This window comes from Arvicola amphibius, chromosome 3 (genome assembly GCF_903992535.2).
Source record: "Arvicola amphibius chromosome 3, mArvAmp1.2, whole genome shotgun sequence".
NCBI classification, from domain to species: Eukaryota; Metazoa; Chordata; class Mammalia; order Rodentia; family Cricetidae; genus Arvicola; species Arvicola amphibius.
The window spans coordinates 74,144,391-74,166,689 of NC_052049.1; the positions used below are offsets into that span (position 1 = coordinate 74,144,391).

Here is a 22,299-nt window from a genome sequence, read left to right on the forward strand (position 1 = left end):
CTTCTCAAAATCTGGGGTGCTTACAGTCCCTGAAGGGTTTTCTTCTCCTAATTTTTTCCCTTACTTTTTAAAAATTTTTTTTAAAAACAATACCAATCCCAGGATCCTCTCCCTCTCCTCCCCCTGACTCCCCCACCTTTCCTCCACCCCACCCATTCCTCAGAGAGGGTGATGCCTCCCACGGGGAGTCAACAAACTCTGTCAAGACATTTGAGGCAGGAGTCAGTTTGAATAAAGATAGGATGGTTGGTTGGCCCACAACTGTTGTGTAACCTGTCCTGATCATCTTGAACTTGTGAGACAGTCTATCTTGTAAGACAGGTTGACACAAAAGCCTATATAGGGCCTTTGTTTTAAGCTGCCAGGCTTTCTCCCAAGTCAGAAGGGTGAGGAAGGGACCGACCATCTTGAAAATTTGCTACCTTTATTACCTAACCATGACCCCTCTCCCTATCTGTTGGTCTGTCAGAGAGTCTAACTCCTAGTCTCTCACTGGTACTGTCAGGGTTGTATCACTAAGCAACTATAGAAGTTCTAACCATTTGTTTTTCTGCCAATGTTTACTGCTTAACAAAAGTGGAATTTTTATGTATAATGTTATTGTTCAGTTTATTGTATAAAAGTTTAAAATTTTTAATTTAGGTATGAATGTAGATGCTGAATTTAAACTATTGTTAAAAGTTCTCTTCATACATACCCTCACTTCTTTGTGTACTAATATATTCCATGTTTCTCTCTCCAAAACAAACAGCAAATGTGTATACATATATATATATATATTATACGTATATAATATATATTATATATATAATTTCTAAGTACCTACTTATTCTTACCTTGACTTTGTTGGATTTTTTAAAAGAATAATTGAGGGACCAAAGACCAGAGATGGTTTAGTGGATAAAGCACTTGTCATGCTAGCATGAAGAATTCAATTTGTATACCTATCTCATGTGAAGTGGGTCTATAGTCCTAGTGCTCCTAAAAAGACATAGGAGGTAGAGATAGGACAATCCCAAGAAGCTAGTGGACCAGCTAGCCCAATGTACACAGTATTGAATAACATGAAACTCATCTCCCAAAAGGTGGAAGTTGAGAGGAGCCAGGAATCCTGCTTGGCAGCAGGAAGAGTGACACTGGGTTGAGCATTTGAAACCTTAAAGCCCACCTACCACTGACATACTTACTCCAACAAGGTGACACCTCCTAATAGTGCCACTCTCCATGAGCCGATGGGGGCCATTTTCAATCGAACCACCACAGCCATAAATCAATTGATACCACTAAACTTGGTGGCTTTTTTTCTTAAGTCAGTTCTCTTATGAGGGTTTAGGTTGGAGTTAGAAGACATGAAGTTGGTATGTCAGCATCAGCATTTTAATCCTGATTTTTTTCCCAAAAGATTATACATAAAAGAACACAGACTGTGTAGTGATGAGCTGTGGGCAGGCTTGCTTTTCATCCCACCCGGCTTCTGTATAGCTAGCTTAGCCCTGGAAATAACAACACACAAACAGTATTCATTTAAACACTGCTTGGCCCATTAGTTTCAGCCTCTTATTGGCTAACTCTCACATCTTGACCAACCCATATCTAATAATCTGTATGCCACCACGAGATGATGGCTTACCGGGAAAGATTCAGCATGTCTGACCTGGTGGCTGGCTCCATGGCATCTGTCTCAAGTGGGAGAATCATGGTGACTGTCTCACTTCCCTTCATCCCAGCATTCTGTTCTGTCTACTCCACCCACCTATGTTCTGACCTATCAGGCCAAGCAGGTTCTTTATTAATTAACCAATGAAACAACAGATAGATAGAAACACTCCTACATCAAGACTGTATACTGTACCCTAAAAGAAGAACTGCTTCAGGAATAATACTTGTTTAATAACAATAAGATAAGGCATGTAGTGATGGCCTAAAAAGGGTAGGCATTCATACAGCCTGCACAGTCAATCCTGTTACCATAGATATCAAGCCTCAATTATATATTTATCAATTCAAATAAGAAATTCATTAAAACATGTTTGAAAAAAGGTTTACTGTCATGTTATTGCTGCTATTGAATATTATAATTTCACACCATGAGTACATTTTTATGATTCATTTTATTTAGTATTGAGTGTGTGTGACAAGCATGTGCATGTCAGGACATAATTTTATGGAATCAGTTCTTTTCATCCACCTTTAGTGGGGTCTTTGTGTGAACCTGATTTAGGTCACTAAGCTTGCAAGGCAAGAGCTCTTACCTGATAAGCTATTTTGCCAGCCTGAAGAGGGCAAATAAGTCTGAAAAATTCATTAGCTTTCTACATTAATTTTTTTTTGTTCCAGTTCTAAGAACAGGTGGAATTGGATATGGCTAATTCATATGATTTCAATGAACAAAACTCATGGAATGGAATCTCATCTGAAAAGAAGAATTTCCTTGCATCAGAAGATCATGGACAGAAAATATTAAGTGTACTACAGAGTTTTAGAGAACAGAATATCTTTTATGATTTCAAAATAGTCGTGAAAGAAGAAATAATCCCATGTCATCGGTGTGTGTTGGCGGCTTGTAGTGACTTTTTCAGGTACTCTACCCCCATCTGTACTTTAGATTTTTATATATGGAAAATTACATTGTATTTTACAAATATACTCACTGCCCCCTGAACATACTATAGTAATTTTTAGTTTTTAATTAAAAGCCTTAGTTAGAACTAGTTGGTTAATAATGTTTGAATAGGGATCTCAAGCTTCAGCTGTAAAATTAAGTTTTCCCAGGACACCATTCCCAAAGTTCCTTAAAATTACTTCCTTGAGCTTTTCTGAGTAGGGGTGGGGTACATGTGGGGTCAGCTTTGTTTGAAATGACAAGTTGAACAAAAATAGAAGCTGAATTTATAGAAAATGACCAAGAAAATATAATTTCAGTTGTGTCCATGCCATATCCCAGGGAAGAAACTGCAGTCCAGTGGACTTATAAAGTTTCTCTTTCCACATGTGTTGGTTGATGCCTATAATATCAACCTTCAGGAGAATGAGGAATAAGGATTGCCGTGATGATAGTGGATTTCTGATGTTTAAGGTAAAGATCGGATGTATTATCATAGTACTGTGCCAATTGTCTACTGGCCAGTAGAAAGATATCTTTTGCTGACATCCTGTAGTCAGGCCTCCTAGTTATACTACAGTAAACTCAAATCCTCACTTCAGCATTATGTCCACTTCTAGAGTAAAAATTAAGTAGGATTTTAATCTCTCAACAACGTCAATTGGTAACAATGGGATAAGATATATGAAGCAAAATGGAAATTATATTGCATTTACAATTTTTTAATTGGGAACTAAACCCAGGACCTTGCTCTGTTCCAATTTTAATCATTAATTCAAAACCTGCTTTTTATGAACATCTAATTTAAGATCTTTTGTACTGCCGTTATAGTAAATTTTATAGGTAAAACTTTATTTAATAAGCAGTTCTTGCAATTTGCTACTGACTGAACACCTGCCAGTGTGATGTTTTGCTTTGATTTTGGAACGCAGTATGCAATGTCCTTGGCCAGGGATGCTCCAGCAGTCTTAAATTAACTGTTTGCTTAGTTATGTCTAATTTTCCTTCTCTGCTTTTTGTTTCTTCATAGCCTCTAAAGCATTCTTTTACATCCGTTGGAGACCCCAGTGTTAAGACTCTGTTACTTTCAAGCCACCTTTTTCTTCCCCCCCTTCTGAAAGCAACTTTCTTTGCAGTAACTTTTTGTAACCATTATCCTTATAAATGTGACTTTTTGTTCATAGGCATCTGTCTAGTTAATGACTAAATACTTAGTTTCTTAATATATATGCCCTAATCTAAATCCCAGCTCTACTGCTTACTAGTCATGTAACCTTAGATACTCACTTACCTTTTTCAGACCTTGGTCTCTTTACTATTGACAAAGAAGTTAGAAAAATAAAAATAGGAATTAATGCAGAGGGTCATTCAGGAGGTTATAACTTAAATAATGTATAAATGGTTAGCATCTTAGTCAATAAACTCCTTGTTTCATAATGTAGCAAAACAGAACGATCCTGTTCTGAGCGTACATTTTGTTTTCCCTGCAGTGTTTTTGAGCATTTGATTTTGCAAACCTTTTCTCTAATTACACTCATTTTTAATTCATTATTTTAGTATGTTTAGTATGTTAATCAGGTAGTTTTTAACATGTATATAATGTATTCTGATTGCTCTCTACTTGTTGCCTCTCTCTTTCTACCTATATTAGTGCCCTTCCCTTCCCAACCTGTCCCTTGTCAGTGGTGACTGTTTGTGACCCATTTAGTTCGACAAGGGCTGGTGACTGCTGGATTGAGCATTTAAATGCTTTAACATATGGTGTTTTGTTCAGTTTATTCCTATTTTCCTCAAGTGATTTAATGCTCTGCAGATGAGTGGGCAGTTATCAATTATAAAGTTAAATAATTTTAGCAGTATTAGTAAATAGTACATGACATCACAGAAAGAACCTAAGTACTCTCCAAGCTTTTTGAGTCTGATTTTCATCTTTAAAATTACTATTAGATAGAATAATAGTTATTTTTTTATTTTAGAATGTTTTAAATGGCAGATATCAACAGTTCTTTATTGAATTTTAATAAATGAATACAGAGCTCACATGAAAATATGTACAGATGTGTACAAATATGGCTAGAAATTTAATCATTTATACTCTTAAGGTAAACCATTAATTCCTATTATTTGCAGTTTGATAAAATTAACTACATTGCAAGAATAATGTAAAATGAAAATATCAGAAAAGCGTGCACTACAAAGCAAAAAAAATGATTAATATGTAAAATCAAGGAACTGAAAATGAGTCATATGTCTTACAGAAAACTACTTAGGATAACATGACAAACCAGAGATAAATGTCAATTACTTAAAAAGTAGGATAATGTATAGGAGTTTGATTGTATATATGCCTTCTGTGAGGATCAAGTTAAAAAAAATATAGAACCTGGACTGGAGAAATAGGTCAGTGGTTAAGTGCACACTCTTCCTTAATTCCTTAATTCCAGCCTTAATTCCCAGCATCCATATGGTAGCTTATAGCCATCTATACCTCCAGTTCCAGAGGCTCTGACTCCCTCTTCTGTCTTTCTTAGGCAAAAGGCACATATTTGTGCACGTATATACATGCAGTCAAACCACCCATACACATAAAATGAGTAAAATCTTAATAGATAGATAGGTAGACAAATAGACAGTGATGTGGTGAAGGTGGGATATCTCTCAGGAAGCAGTTGAATTCTTGATGTGGTAGCAGTTAATACTTTGCAGACATTAAGTAATTTATTCTTCTAAACAACTCATTATATCCCTTTATTTTTCAAGTAATTTTGTTGGTAGTGAGGTGATTTTTTTTTGAGTATGTAACCTGAGTTATTTTATAGCATATTAATAATCCTTTAGATAAAATAATGTATCCATTTAGAACTTCCCATTACAATACAAATTAATATTCTAGTTCTAGTTCTAGTTTTTCAGATTCATTAGCCATGCTTTTTTTCTCTTCTTATATTATTCATGTGTGATCCAGGAAAACAGTAATCATTAATAGAATACCTTTCATATTCATTATTAATGAAACTTCCTGCTGGTCATGTAGTAAATAAAGAAGCTGTATCACTGAGATAGCTGTCTCTAGGGACCATGAACTTAATACTACATTGAACCAATAACATAGCACATAGATAGCTGGCATACATTGTTGAAGGTCCTTGTATACCATATATCATGTATATAATTTTTGTTACTACATTTACTTGGCTTTGTATTAAGAAGTATTGAGCAGCCTTGTAAAAAGTCTCTTTATCATTCTTTTCTTTCTTTATTTGAAAGATCCCATCATATTCTTCAGGTAGATCCTGTGCTCGCAAATAGATTTATTTACTCTCTTGGACAGACTCTAAACAAAAAGTCAACTCCAACACTACCAAGTACAAGCAAGTACTTAGATATGCATAGCACAGATATAGCACACAAAGTATTTGTCTTAGTTGCTTTTCTGTTGCTGTTGTGAGACACCATGACCAAACCAACTTATAAAAGAAAGTGTCTAATTGGGCTTATAGTAAGAAGATTAGAGTCCCATGACAGCAGAGCAAAAGTAGGGTGGCAAGAAGAGCTAGCTAAAAGGTCACACCTTAGTCCACAAGCAGGAGGCAGAGACCACCACTCTTGAAATCTCAGATCTCCCCAATGACACACTTCCATAGGGCCACCCCATTTAATCCCTCCCAGATTATTTCACCATCTAGGGACCATGCAGTCAAACTTGACCCTGTGAGCGTCATTCTAATTCAAACCACCACAGTTTTTTGATGTTATCAGCCCAGGTGCAGGCTTTCATAAAAGCAGCATAAACAGTAAAGTACATTTTATTCCCTGACCAGACACCTCCAAATAACCTGTATTTTTGTCTTTCCTGAGTTCAAAATAGTCCCAATCTCTTAGTTTTAATCTCCAAGATTGTCTGATTATTCAGATTCAAAGAACAGTCTATATCTTAGTGATTGTTACCCCAAAAATGTAGGTTTGGCTTTTTTTGACTTTGTGTGGACCAGTTTTTGGGTATTACATTCCCTTGTCCCTTTTACAACATGAGTCTGATTTTATAGATTTCTCCACAGCTATACAAAGTCATTGGTGTCTGTGGGCCTCTCTAGTGACCCTAAAACAGGAAGACTTGAACAACCAAATATTGATGAAGCAAAAGAAAATAATAACTTTTGGAGAATGTTTGAGGCCCTTACAGAGGAAATGAAAAATTCCCTCAAAGAAATGAAAGAAAAGACAAACAAAATATTGGAAGAAATCAACAAATTCCTTTAAAAACAAAACAAGAAAAAGCAATCAAACAGATGAAAGAAACAAGAAATTCAAGATTTGAAAACAGAAATAGAGACAATAAAGGAAACACAAACCAAGGGAATTATAGACACAGAGATTATGACAAAATGATCAAGAACTGCAAATACAAGCATGGACAACAAAATACAAGAGATGGAAGAGAGAAGATGCAATAGAGGAAATAAACATTAAATCTAACAAAAGATTAACACAAAATATCCAGGAAATATGGGACACCATGAAAAGACCAAACCTAAGAATAATGATAGAAGAAAGAGAAGAACTCCAGCTCAAAATCATAGTAGAAAACTTATCCAACCAAAAGAAAGATATGCATATGAAGATACAAGTTGACAGAACACTAATAAAAAAAAAGGTCCCCTTGTCACATAATAATCAAAACACTAAACATACAGAATAAAGAAAGAATCTTAAGAGCTGCAAAGGAAAAAGGCCAAGTAACTTATAAAGGCAGACCTGTCAGAATTATATCTGACTTCTCAGTGGAAAGTGAAAGCCAGAAGGTCCTGGTCAAGCATTATGCAGACAATAAGAGACCTTGGATGCCAGCCCAGATTACTATACTCAGCAAACTTTTCAATCACCATAGACAGATCAAACTTGATATTCCATAAAAGAACCATATTTAACCAATACCTAGCAACAAACCCAGCCCTACACAAAGTACTAGAAGAAAAACTCCAACCCAAGGAAGTTGGCTACATTCACAAAAATACAGACATTAGATGATCTCACAGCAGCAAGTCCCAAAAAAGGGAAAACACACACAATAAAATAACATCACCACCAAAAATGAAAGCTAAAGTAACAAGAACACAATCACTGGTCATTAATATTCCTTAATATAAAGACACAGGCTAAAAGACTTGATAAAAAAAAAAAAAGAATCCATTCTTCTACTGCATACAAGAAACACACCTCAACCCTCAAAGACAGGTATTCCTCAGAGTAACAGATTGGGAAAAAAAATCTAAACAAATGGGCCTAAGAAACAAGCTGGTGTAGCTATCCTAATATCTAACAAAATAGACTTTAAACCAAAATCAATCAAAAAAGACAAAGAAGGACATCTCATATTAGTCACAGGAAAAAAAAATCCATCAAGAAGAGATGGCTCAACTGTTAAGAGCACTGACAGCTCTTCCAGAGGTCCAGAGTTCAATTCCTAGCACCCACATGGTGACTCACCACCATCTGTCATGAGATCTGGTGCCCTTTTCTGGCCTGCAAGCATACATGCAGGCAGAATACTGTATATATAATGAATAAATAAATTTTAAAAAATCTCAATACTGAACATCTATGCCCCAAGTACAAGGGCATGCTCATATGTAAAAGAAACATTTCTAAAGCTTAAATCACACATTAAACTCCCAACAATAACAATAGGAGACTTTAACACCCCAAACTCACAGGTCTGTCAGACAGAAAATTAACAGAAAAATAAGGGAACTAACACATGTTATGACTCAATGGACTTACCTGACATCTATAGAACATGGATCCAAACATAAAAGAATATACTTTTTCAGCATCTCATGGAGCCTTCTCAAAAATTGACAACATACTAGGTAACAAAGCAAACCTCAACAGTTTAAAAAAAAAATTGGAATAACCCCATGTATCTTTTTTTTTTTTTTTTGGTTTTTCAAGACAGGGTTTCTCTGCAGCTTTTTTAGAGCCTGTCCTGGGCGGTGGTGGCGCACGCCTTTAATCCCAGCACTTGGGAGGCAGAGGCAGGCGGATCTCTGTGAGTTCGAGGCCAGCCTGGTCTACAAGAGCTAGGTCCAGAACCCCATGTATCTTATCGGATCACCATGACTTAAAATTAGAATTCAACAGCAACATTAATTTCAGAAAGCCCACAAACACAAGGAAATTAAACAATGCTTACCTCCGTCATCAATAGGTCAAGGAAGAAATTAAAGTTTTCCTAAAATTCAATGAAAATGACCACACAACATACCCAAATTTATGGGACAAAATAAAAGCAGTGTTAAGAGGAAAGTTCATAGCAATAAATGCCTAAATAAAGAAGCTGAAAAAAATCTCACACTAATGAGATAAAAGAACACCTGAAAACTCTAGAACAAAAAGAAGCAAACTTGGGGGGGGGGGGCGCTAGACAGAAGGAAATAATCAAATTGTGAGCCAAAATCAACAAAATAGAAACAAAACAATACAAAGAATCAATGAGACAGAGTTGGTTCTTCGAGAAAATCAGCAAAATAGAGAAGCCATTATCCAAACCAAAAGGCAGAGAGAGAGAGTATCCAAATTAACAAAATCAGGAAAGAAAAAGGGGATATAACAACAGACATGGAGGAAATCCAGAGAATCAACAGGTCATACTTCAAAAACCTGTATTCCACAAAATTGGAAAACTTAAAGGAAATGGACAATTTTCTGGATAAGTATCACTTACCAAAGTTAAATCAAGACCAGATAAGCAAATTAAATAGACCTATGACTCTTAAAGAAGTAGAAATAGTCATCAAAAGTCTCCCAACCAAAAAAAGCCCAGGACCAGATGGTTTAAGCACAGAATTCTATAAGATTTTCAAAGAACTAATGCCAATTCTCAAATTGTTCCACACAATAGAAATAGAAGGAATATTGCCAAACTCCTTAAAAGGCTACAATTACCCTGATACCAAAACCACACGAAGACATTACTAAGAAAGGATTACAAACTAATTTCACTCATAAACATGGATACAAAAATATTCAGTAAAATAATGGCAAACTGAATCCAAGAATACATCAGAAAAATTATCCACTATGATCAAGTCAGCTTCATTCCAGAATTACAGGATGGTTCAACATATGAAAATCTGTCAGTGTCATTCACCATATAAACAAACTGAAAAAAAAAACATAATCGCATTAGATACTGGAAAAAGCCTTTGAAAATAAACATCTCTTCATGATATAGGTCTTGGAGAGAGCAGGGATACAGGGAATATACCTAAACATAATAAAGGCAATATACAGCAATCCAACAGCCAACATCAAACTAAATGGATAAAAAAACTCAAAGCAATCCCACTGAAATCAGGAACAAACAAGATTGTCCACTCTCTACATAGCTATTCAACATAGTTCTTGAGGTTCTATCTAGAGCAATAAGACAACAAAAGGAGATTAAGGGGATACAAATCAGAAAAGAAGTCAAACTCTCACCATTTGTTGATATGATAGATTACACAAGCGACCCCAAAATTTCTATCAAGGAACTTCTACAATTCATAAAACCTTTCAGTAATTTAGCAGGAAACAAGATTATCTCAAAACAAACAAACAAACAAAAACACAAACCGGTAGCCCTCCTTTACACAGATAAGTGCCCTGAGAAAGAAATCAGAGAAATACCACACTTTACAATAGCCACAAATAGCATAAAATATTTGTTTGACAAGTAGAAGAAGACCTATATGACAAGAACTTTAAATCTTTGAAGAAGACACCAAAAAGTGGAAAGATCTCCCATGCTCTTGGATAGTTAGAATTAACATAGTAAAAAAATGGCAATTCTATCAAAGTAATCTCCATATTCAATGCAATGCCCAGCAAAATTCTGGCATTTCACAGAACTCGAAAGAACAACACTCAACTTCATATGAAAAGCAAAAAACCCAAGATAGCCACAACAGTCCTATACAGTAAATGAATTTCTGGAGTCTTCACAATCCCCTTAGTTCAAACTCTACTATAGAATACAGTACTGAAAACAACATAGTATTGGTATAAAAACAGACAGGAGGACCAATGGAACTGAATCGAAGACGTAGATATCAAGCCACACACCTACGAGCGCCTGATTTTTGACAAAGAAGCAAAAAATATAAAATGGAGAAAAGAAAGCATATTCAACAAATGGTGCTGGAATAACTGGATATCAACTTCTAGAAGAATGAAAATTGTTGCGTATTTATCACCATTCCCAAAAGTCAAGTTCAAGTGGATCAAAGACCTGAACATAAAGCCAACCACACTGAACCTCATAGAAGAGAAAGTGGGAAGTATACTTGAATTTGTTGGCACAGGAGACTACTTCCTGAATAGAACCCCAATAGCACAGACAGTGAGAGAAACAATTAGAAAATGGGATCTCCTAAAACTGAGAATCTTCTCTAAAGCAAAGGAAATAGTCAATAAGACAAAACGGCAGCTTACAGAATGGGGAAAGATCTTCATCAGCCCCACATCAGACAGAGAGCTGATCTCCAAAACATACAAAGAACTCAAGAAATTGGTCTTCAAAAGAAGAAATAATCCAATTTTAAAAAAATGTGGTACAGACCTTAAAATAGAACACTCGACAGAGGAATCAAAAATGACTAAAAGACACTTAAGGAAATGCTTAACATCCTTAGCCATCAAAAAATGCAAATTAAAACAACTCTGAGTTGCCATTTTACACCTGTCTGAATGGCCAAGATCAAAAACACTGATGACAACTTATGCTGGAGAGAATGTGGGGTGAAAGGAACACTCCGTCATTGCTTGTGTGAGTGCAAACTGATACAGCCCCTTTGAACATCAGTATGGTAATTTCTCAGAATACCAGGAAACAACCTACCTAAAGACCCAGCAGTGCCACTTTCAGGTATATACCCAAAGGCATGTGCTCAACTATGTTCATGGCACCATTTTTTGTCATATCCAAAATCTAGAAACAACCTAAATGCCCTTTGACCAAAGAATGGATAAGGAAAATGTAGTACATTTACACAATTGAGTACTACACAATAGATAAAAATAATGACACCTTGAAATCTGTGGGCAAATGCAGGGATCTAGAAAACATCATATTGAGTGGGCAAGACAAATATCATATGTACTTACTCATAAGTAGCTTTTCTACATAAAGCAAAGAAAAACCAGCCTACAGTTCATAATCCCAGAGAATCTAGACAAGGACCCTACGAGAGACATACATGGGTCTAATCTATATGGGAAGTAGAAAAAGACAAGATCTTTTGAGTTAATTGGGAGCATGGGGATTATGGGAGAGGGTAGAAGGAGAGTGGAGAGAAAGGGAGAGGAGCAGAGAAAAATATATAGCTCAATAAAAACAATAAAAAATAAAATAAGCTTTAATTACAATGAAAAATATAATTTTAGTTTTTACCACAATTGTAATTAATTTGCCATTGAAGAAAACTGAGTTTTATAGAATTCACCAATGCAAAAAATTTGAACTACTTAAAGCCTTTTTTTCATTTTTTACTATGTCTAAGCTACATTGTAAAGCTTTTAATATGAAGGTTACATAATATCTCATCAGATGCATATTATGGCATATAATTATTTTAAATGCTAAAATAGTTCATTAGGATGCCATTGATTGTGATTTCATGAACATATTTAAATTAACTAAAGGGTAAAGAATCTGTATGGTAATATTGTTAATAATTGTAGACTAAAACACTAGCGCTTCTTTGTTCTTTATTTTTTCAGGGCTATGTTTGAAGTAAAGATGAAAGAAAGAGATGATGGATGTGTTACCATTACTAACTTGTCCTCCAAAGCAATAAAGGCATTTCTTGACTATGCCTATACCGGAAAAGCAAGAATAACAGATGATAATGTAGAAATGTTTTTTCAGTTATCATCCTTTCTTCAGGTTCCCTTTTTGTCAAAAGCTTGCAGTGACTTTTTAATAAAAAGCATCAGTCTCGTCAATTGTTTGCACTTGTTATCTCTATCAGACAGCTATGGCTCTACACATTTGTTTAATCATGTTTTATGCTTTGTACAGCATCACTTTCATTTGTTATTTAAATCCAGAGAGTTTTTAGAGATGAATTTTGGAGTGCTGCAGAAGTGTCTGGAGTCAGATGAGTTAAATGTGCCAGAAGAAGGAATGGTCTTGAAGGTTGTCATTACATGGATCAAATACAACTTAGAGTCCAGGCAAAAGCACCTGCCTCACTTGATTACAAAAGTAAGGCTACATCAGTTATCCGAGGACACACTTCAAGACTATCTGCTCAATGAGGAGTGTTTACTCAAAAGCACAAACTGTTTTGATATAATTGTGGATGCCATTAAGTGTGTGCAAGTTTCTAGTGGCCTCTTCGCTGATGCTCGACCATCCACAACTGAAAAATATATATTCATCCATAAAACTGAGGAAAATGGAGAAAATCAACATACATTTTGCTATAACATTAAAACTGACTCATGGAAAATACTGCCACAATCACATCTGATTGATTTGCCAGGATCTAGTCTGTCTAGCTATGGAGAGAAAATATTCTTGATGGGTGGCTGCAAAGGGAAGTGCTGTAGGAAGATTCGACTTCATATTGCTGAGTCTTATCATGATGCCACTGACCAGACCTGGTGCTACTGTCCAGTCAAAAATGAGTTTTTCTTGGTTTCAACCATGAAAACCCCAAGAACCATGCATACATCGGTCATGGCTGTCAGTCGATTATTTGTTATAGGTGGAAAGACTAGAGGATCCCAGGACATTAAGAGTCTCTTAGATGTTGAATCTTTTGATCCACTATCCAAAGAATGGATATCAGTTAGCCCTTTACCAAGAGGTATCTATTACCCAGAAGCCAGTGCATGCCAGAATGTCATTTATGTTCTTGGATCCGAGGTAGAGATTGCAGATGCTTTTAACCCATCACTTGATTGTTTTTTTAAATACAATGCTACAACTGACCAGTGGTCTGAACTAGTAGCAGAGTTTGGACAGTTCTTTCATGCTACTTTAATTAAAGCTGTCTCAGTAAACTGCACTCTGTATATATGTGACCTGTCCACCTATAAGGTATACAGTTTTTGTCCTGATACTTGTGTTTGGAAAGGAGAGGGCTCTTTTGAATGTGCAGGCTTTAATGCAGGTGCGATTGGGATTGAGGATAAGATTTACATATTAGGTGGGGATTATGCACCGGATGAGATCACAGATGAAGTGCAAGTTTACCACAGCAGCCAGTCAGAGTGGGAAGAGGTGTCACCAATGCCAAGAGCCTTAACTGAATTTTACTGCCAAGTTATTCAGTTCAACAAATATAGGGACCCATGGTTTTCTAATCATTTCTAAAAGTAATATTTGCTTGAGTAGTCTAAAATGATGCCTAGGAGAATTAGTAAAACATTATATCAGCACAATAAAATATTCCTTCTATTGAAAAATGACTATAGGTATATGGTGTCTATAAGTGGACAATTTCCAGAAAATTATAATATAAAGTATATTTTACCAAAGTTACATTGAATGTGAATAGTTCAGAATACTTAGTATTTTCTTATGTAAATAAAAATCACAGGTTTAGGTAAAAGTTGGCAAAGAAAAGTCAGTGTTCATAAATGTTCATGGAGAATTATTTTTGTATATATCCAGTAGCTTCAGTACAATTTCAGGATTTAATTAGTAGCTTACCATTTTCCTGCCATGGGTTCTAATCATAAAGCACCATGTTGTTTTACTACTTTAGTAAATTCTAAGTGAATCACTCGAAAAATTACAGGATTTCTGATATCAGTAGTTTAAAAATCTATGTCTTTGTCAACTTTAACCAGAGCATGACCATCCTTGTTCCTGAGCAAGGTCATTCTGTTGCAAGAGGCATGCTTGTTTAATTGCTCTAAGAGATACTGCCAATTTAGATTTTAAGATACCTGATTCATATCTCAGGCATTATGTAGATCACACAACTTAGAATTAGTGTGATTTCATTCACTACATTATAAATATTAATTTGTAGTAATTGTAGAGTTAAGATTATTCAAAATGAAAGTTCTTTGATTTTATCATGTAAATTTAAGATGTGTTTTCAAAGTATATTTGCATGCAGCTTCAAAATCAGACTCTTAGATATCAATTACAGGGGATTCAGAACAATCAATACCTAGTTTTAAGCACACAGACTGGTTGGCTCTACCATTTTCCTTCATGTCTACTTAAAAGGTTGCTTCTCTGGCATTCTTTGAGAAAGCAGGTAACAATTAGTAATCTATGCAGAGCTGTTACATATATCTTAGTAAAGTATGCTTAAATAATGTCATCAGTGAATCTAGGGAATATTCATTTCTTCCAAATATATATATATTCTCTTTCAGAGAGAGAGAGAGAGAGAGAGAGAGAGAGAGAGAGACTAAATTAAAACAATCCCCTCCCAACAGTGTTACATTCTCTAATCCTTTTTATTTCTGCTATTCTCTGTGATAATGTCCTTGACATCAAGACCCAACTGGTCTACTTTGTATTTGTTTTCTTTGCTTATACTGGTTTGGGTTCTTTGATATATTGCTGTCTTTCCTTTTTGTAAAATATGTTCATTACTTGCCATCCCTGTACATCTACACCTTGTTCTATTTTTCATTGTGAAGAAAATATTATATCCAGTCATAAAACCCAGGCTCTTCATTTCTTTATCACCACCACAACAGGCTTGGCTCTACTAACGCCTAACTTTGTATTTCCTTGTCATGCTTTCACTTCGTCTAACTGCCACAAAGAGGAAAATAGTCCTGTGTTCAGAATCTCCAGAATTCTATCCATACTGGATTCTTTGCTCCATGACTAAACTGGTGCATCCAGCGCACTGTGGCCTTGCAACCTAAGAACATAATGTATCACTCTGGCTTTCCTCATTCTGGTATTCTAATATGCAAATCTCTGTGATCGCTGAGGTCTATTCTCAGAATATAGCACCCTTCTATGATGTCTTCCTTTAGTTCTCTTTTTTTTCTTTCTTTTTAAAGTCACTCTTCCTTTCATGTTGACATTCAGCCAGGACTACATTGTAATGGCCAAATAATTGACCTCACTATCTCATTCTTGTGGGGGGAAAAATGTTTAACATTTCTCCATTATTTTTGTCTTACTTTACCTCATTAGGTGTAAGCATTCAGAAAAAAAAAAGAAATATTTGAATATTATATACTAAAATTGAAAATATGTATATGGCATATTTTCTATATTGTTAAATATAAAAAAGGGTTAACATGAAACAAATTTAGAGTTATTAGACATTCTTGTTGTGGTCTTTGAACTTAAAGTTAAAATGCAGTGTACCTTTGTTTATGTACAGTCTTGAGGAAGAGTATTTGCATAACCAAAATTAACAAATCTCATAACACTTAACTCTATTGGTAAGGAAAGAAATATTTACCAGAGCAACATTCATTGCATTCGTTACTCATGAAAGCTGGATTATTTGAGGGCAACCATGCATTGCAACTAAATTCCATCTTTTCATATAAAATTGAATGTGTAGTCATTGTGTTTGGCTCAAGGATACATTTGACAACCAAAGTCTAAGACAGAGATATAGATCTGTTTTGTATTTTGATATTTGAATGCAATAAATATTATAATGATTGCATGCATATTTTTTTCATTCTCATGGTTTATTTTTTTTATATTTAAAAATTTCCATCTCCTTCCCTCCTCCTCCCCCTCCCTCCGCTCCTCCTCCCCCTTCCCGCCCCTCCTTCTCCCCCTTCCCTCCCCTTCCCTCCACCCATACCTCCCCTCCCTCCCTCTCAAGGCCAAGGAGCCATCAGGATTCCCCACTCTATGCTAAGTCCAAGGTCCTCCCAACTCCCCCCAGGTCTAGGAAGGTGATCGACCAAGCTGAGAAGGCTCCCACAGAGCCCGTCCATGCAGAAGAATCAGAGCCCAGCGCCAATGTCCTTTGCTTCTCAGTCAGCCCCCGCTGTTGGCCACATTCAGAGAGACGGGTTTGGTCGCATGATCCATCAGTCCCATTCCAACTGGAGTTGGTGATCTCCCTTTAGTTCTGTCCCACCGTCTCCATGAGTGAACGCAGCCCCCACGTTCCTGACTTTCTCCCTCATGTTCTCGCTCCTTCTGCTCCTCATCAGGACCTTGGGAGCTCAGTCCAGTGCTCCAATGTGGGGCTCAGTCATTTTCTTCATCTATCGTCAGGTGGAGGTTCTATGGTGATATGCAAGAAATTCATCAGTATGGCTATAGGAACTGGCCTTTTCAGGCTCCCTCTCCTCAGCTGCCCAAGGAACTAACTGGGGGCGTCTCCCTGGAAACCTGGGAACCCCTCTAGGGTCAAGTCTCTTGACAACCCTCAGGTAGCTCCTTAAATTAAGATATATGCTTCCCTGCTCCCATATCCACCCTTCCTATATCCCAAGCATCCCATTCCTCCGAGCTCCCCCCATTCTCTCCTTCACATTTTTCTCTCCCCATCTTCCCACATTACTTTGGGATCAATGTTCTCAGATTAATTGGGTCCATTGTTCTGGAAGTTTTTCTGCTGTATTTAAAATTAAAGTATAAGTCTTTAAAACATCTCCAAGAAAGCAGCTTCAGAGGTGAGCCCTTTAAAATAGGGGCTAGACTCTATAGGAAAGCAGACTTCTGTTCACTGTAAGAAACAGCAATTGCACTTTATAAAGTCCTAAGGTTGAGACTATTACTACACATTTTAACTATTCTGATTTAATTTGTTTACATACTTGAGAATTTTAAAAATAGGACTTTATTTTATGGAAGGGAAATTTTCTCTGTCCTTCTCTCACTCCTCCTCCATGTTTTTTCCATTCTTCCTTCTTTCCTACTTTCACACAGGAAAAACATTAAACTGCGGAAAAACACAAAGACAAGAAGCAAAACTTTACGAACTATTTCCCTGACACAGTACTTATAAAAACTACTTATATAAGCAGAAATGGTGATTACCTACCTTTATATCTTAAAATTTAAAGTATGTTTGCAGATTAAATATGATGACCTAATGCCTACTCAAATTCATAACAAAGTTGAGAATTTAATCAAGGGGTGATACTACTGTTAATTTACAAGATGTTAACTCTTCTAAGAGATGTACATTCAAAGTGTAAATAATCTTGGATTAAAATATGGGGAAAATCTAACAAACATTTAAGATAAATGATTTTGTCTTAGAATTTATAGTTCAGTGCTTTCAGGGATAAAGAATTACTGTACTGTACTGATTCCAAGCAGTTACCTTAGAAAGTGCTGTAACAATGAAATTATCTTTGAAGTCGTGATAAGAGCTTCAGTTCTTCCCTTAAAGTTGTTGTCTCTGCCTATCAGTCATTCCAAGTACTAGTAGCAGCACCATGCCTCTTGTTGGTGCAAAGTATATTCTCATTTTCCTTCTTGTTGCAGAACTTAACATATTAACTTTTCTATCAGTAGCCAGGTTGCATGATTTCTCTTTGTAAGGTTGCCACAAAGAATTTGTCTTCGTTGTAGTACCATGTTGTTCATAATATGTCAGTTCATAATAGTAGCAAAATTACAGTTATGAAGTAGGAACAAAAATAATTTTATGGTTGGAGATCACCACAATATAAGGAACTATATTAAAAGGTGATAGCATTGGGAAGGTTTAGAACCACTGGTCTAGAGCATTGGTGTGTATCCTGCAAACCCTCATCCCATCAACATAATAATAAACATATATTTTGCTGGAAGAATTTAAGGGAAAAATTTTAATAAAAATTTTTGTTATTAGATACAATTTTCAAAATTTTAAAAATGCTTTAAAAGTGTTCTCCAGAAACTATACAAAACAGAAATCATAGATAACAGTTACATTATTAAAAGAGGACAATTTACTCATAGATCAATATAGACTAGCCGTATGATAATAACAGAATTATATTTTCATAAAACAAGGCCACAATTCCATAATTATCAACCATGAAACTTTATTCACCTCACTAACTTTGAGCATCTTCCCAATCATACAGGTCTAACTAGCTCAACGATTTGTGCTATTGTTCTTAAGGGTAATAAAGTGGCTGAAATAACTCAGAGTATAGCCTTCTGTTAATAATATCACACTAAATAAATATTTATATTTCTCATCTACCTGTATCTCACAGAGACTGAGAGATAACTTATTTCAGAACTCAGCAATTAGCTCAGTGCCTGTCACAGAAATCTGTCCAATAACCTAATTCTATTTCACAATGTGTTTATATAAAGCAAAATATATTTATCAGTTATATCATGACTGTGATTCTTCTGTAACTTTGGCAAATTGTTTCCTGAAGGTGATGTTCTAGCTTTTAAGTAATTCTTATAATTTTTTTCTGGAGGTGATGTTATAGCTTCTTCCTCATGATGATGTTATTACTTCTAAGAAATTCTCTACCTATTTTTCAGGTAGTTGATAATATTTGTTTCCATACATTTTAACTATAATGGTAACTATAACAGCTAATCCTTCATTTCCTTTAAGTGGCAATAATGAGTAAAACACTCAGTACAAATTCCGTTAATATATCTGCAAAACCCATTTCTAAGTGCAATTGCTTCACTGATGTTTTCTCCAGTTAGGGGAACTAATGCCCAATGCTATTACACAGGTAATATATTTTATTTGTCTGTTAGTGAAATGTGGGGCTTCTGTCATATGCTATGAGAAATAAAATCAGCATTTTTCAGGCTTGTATTAACCTTTATGATTATGTAGTAAGATATCTCAGTTCTATAAAGTGTTAATTTATTTAAATGTGTCACGATTCTGTATTATCAGAAATAAAAGAGAGAAAAGTAGATGCCAAGACTCTTCTTTTATTGCCTTTTTTCAGATGGTCTAGACTGATAAACAAGTCTGATCTCAGACCACTGAGACTATGGCATTTAAGGGGGTGGGTGTTAGAATCTTAGCCTCTGCTTGAGAATGAAAAACAAATATCTATGGGCCAGGATAATGAAAGCATTTTTTCAAGACTGTACTTAAATATCTCTAAAACAAACTGTTCAATATCACACTCTAGATATTTGAACTAGTACTAACTATCTAGGTCTTGTTGAACTAGATTTCCTTCCTGCTTCTCATTGATCATTTCTTGACTAGCAGTAAACATTTGCAGGGACCCACACAAGTCATCTTCTAATTGGGACCATTGTATCTCATACCAGAAACTCATAATGATTTAGAAAAAAAAAAAGCCAAAGCCGGAACATCTAAATGGAACTACAAAGAAGGTTCTTTTTTTATGTACTAGCTTTGGACAGTATTATCTTTATTCTTGCTTCTATAATTTGCTTTCTGACAGCACTCTTATCTCTCATGTTTTTGATCTTGCTAAGTGACGATTTTATAGTTTACTAAGAGACATTGACTTCTAAATCCTTATTCCAGACACGGCCCTAGATTGCAACAGTTCCTTCTCAAAAAACAAAATTCTCTGTTGATTCATTCTTTGACAGGTGTGTGTGTGTGTGTGTGTGTGTGTGTGTGTGTGTGTGTGTGTGTGTGTGTGTTTGTGTTCAATTTATCTTGATCATATCCATCTCCAGTTTCCCTATACTATCTCTATCCAGAATCTACTCAAGTATATGTCCATTCTGATTTGTGGTTTCTCTTTTTAAAAACATAATCCTCTTAGACAAATTAATGTTGCCTACATGCTCATGAACAACCTATCAGTGACTACACTCCTGAAAGAAAAATGAACATCCTCTCCCAGTAGCCAGCAATTGTCTCCACTTGTGGAGGTAATCTTAGCTACAGTGACTTCATGGTGTAACTACCATGTTTCCAGCTCTTATACATTCTATGTGCTTTCTCTTCCATGATGTTCTCTGAGGACTTTTAGATTTGATAGTGTTTCATTTAGGGCTGTACCCTCAACAGTCCCTTTTTCTTGGTATTTAACTGGTGTATGTACTGACTGCTGCCTACTACAAAAAGAAACATTGACCTATGTTGAGAGCAGCACTTATTTATTGATATAAACAAATAGTTAGAAGGTAATTTAACATGTATGTTTAGCAAAAATCAGTATTAGGTCTCTATACTCAAGTTATAAACTTTTGATCAAGTTTATAGTACCAGGCATGAATTACCTCTTGTGTAGCAGACCTTCACATCAAAAAAAAAAAAAAAATGCAGTTGGTTACCTTTATAACAGTCATGCCACTATTGCATCTGAAGGCATATCTTGCTGGGCAGTTCAGCACTGTATCGTGTGGTCTTCATTGACTGATGAATTTTCCCCCTCAGCAAGAAAGCCAAACCCTGAAATAGGAAGTGTCTTAGTGTACTATAGGCAGAGACTGCTTGATTGTTCCCTGCAGCTCAGACCTGAAATAATCACACAGAAAATATATTATTTAAATCACTACTTGGCCAGTCACTTAAGTGTATTGCTAGCTAGCTCTCATATCTTTTGTTAATCCATTTCTATTATTTTATATATTACTATGAGGCTCGTGACCTAACAGCAAGGTTAGAGCATTTTTGTCCCCAGTGGCAAACATGGGTTCTCTCTTGACTCTGCCTTCTTTCTCCCAGCATTCAGTTAAGTTGTCCCTGCTTTGCTCTAGTCTGCCTTATCACAGACCAAAGCAGCTTTTTGATTCATTAACCGATAAAAGCAACACATATGCAGAAGGACTTTGCACATCATTTCTCCTTTTCTGTCCAAATAAAAAAGTAGGTTTTAACTTTAAAATAGTAAAATTACATGTAACAAGACAGGTATCAAGCAAGAATTATAAACTTATAATTAAATTAAATATATTAAAGCTTATATTAAAGAGATATTTTTCAGTTAAATATATCTCTATATACCTAGAAAATCTATCATGACTACAAACTCGACAATTATAGATGATTATCTATTAACCTGTATTTCTTAATTATCCATTACATTTTTAAGTAAGCTGCAGAAACACAACCAAGAACATTTATATCTACTTTATCTTTTATCATCACTAAAGAAAAGTATAATTATAACTATTCTTCAAGTCCACCAAAGACTACAGAAGGACATAGTATTACCTAAGGAAATAGGAAGTGCATTATAAGCAACTTCCAAAACACTAGATTTAATAGAGACATCTTGCTGCCTGGACAGTCACCCAAGGTTCTTCTCTACCATCCATCTTCAGCCTGCAGGCCCATAGTATCCGGCAGACTTTTCCACAAAGCAGGAAATTTCAAAGACAGTTCAGTCACTTTCTGCTCTGCCCTGCAGAATGTCTCGCAGACTCTTTGAAGAATCAGGAACCCCGAAAGACCATCTCACCTATAGACAAGTTCAGCAATCATTTTTCTGTGGTACCTGCATGTCCAGTTCATAATATCAAGCAGTCCACACAAGAGCAGTTTCTTGCCCAAATGGCTAACAAATTCCATGAGGAACCTCTTCAATGCCTATTATCCTCTTGAAGTAGATTGGTGCTGCCAGGAGCAGATGTGTGTCACTGTCATAAAAAGTTCTAAGTTCTTAAAACGTTTTAAATGTCATACTCTAAAGATCTCTGAAAGATTTCCTTAACTGAACTATGTCTCTATATATCTAGAAAATCTAACAAGACTACAAACTTGACTACTATAGATGATTATCTATTAACCTATATTTCTTAATTATACATTACATTTTTAAGTAAGCTGCAGAAACAC

At 35.6% G+C, this 22,299-nt stretch overlaps 1 protein-coding gene across 3 annotated transcripts in view; it reads left to right on the forward strand.

The window, feature by feature from the left end:
* Positions 1-16,229, forward strand: part of Kbtbd3 (kelch repeat and BTB domain containing 3) — a 38,220-nt gene extending 21,991 nt beyond the window's left edge. For all 3 annotated transcript variants that reach the window (XM_038323490.1, XM_038323491.1, XM_038323492.1), the window contains 2 exons: positions 2,338-2,579; positions 12,365-16,229. In XM_038323490.1, the coding sequence (XP_038179418.1) occupies positions 2,362-2,579; positions 12,365-13,967 (1,821 nt within the window). In that variant the 5' untranslated portion in view covers positions 2,338-2,361 and the 3' untranslated portion in view covers positions 13,968-16,229. The remainder of the gene's footprint in view (positions 1-2,337; positions 2,580-12,364) is intronic.
* Positions 16,230-22,299: the final 6,070 nt, after the last annotated feature.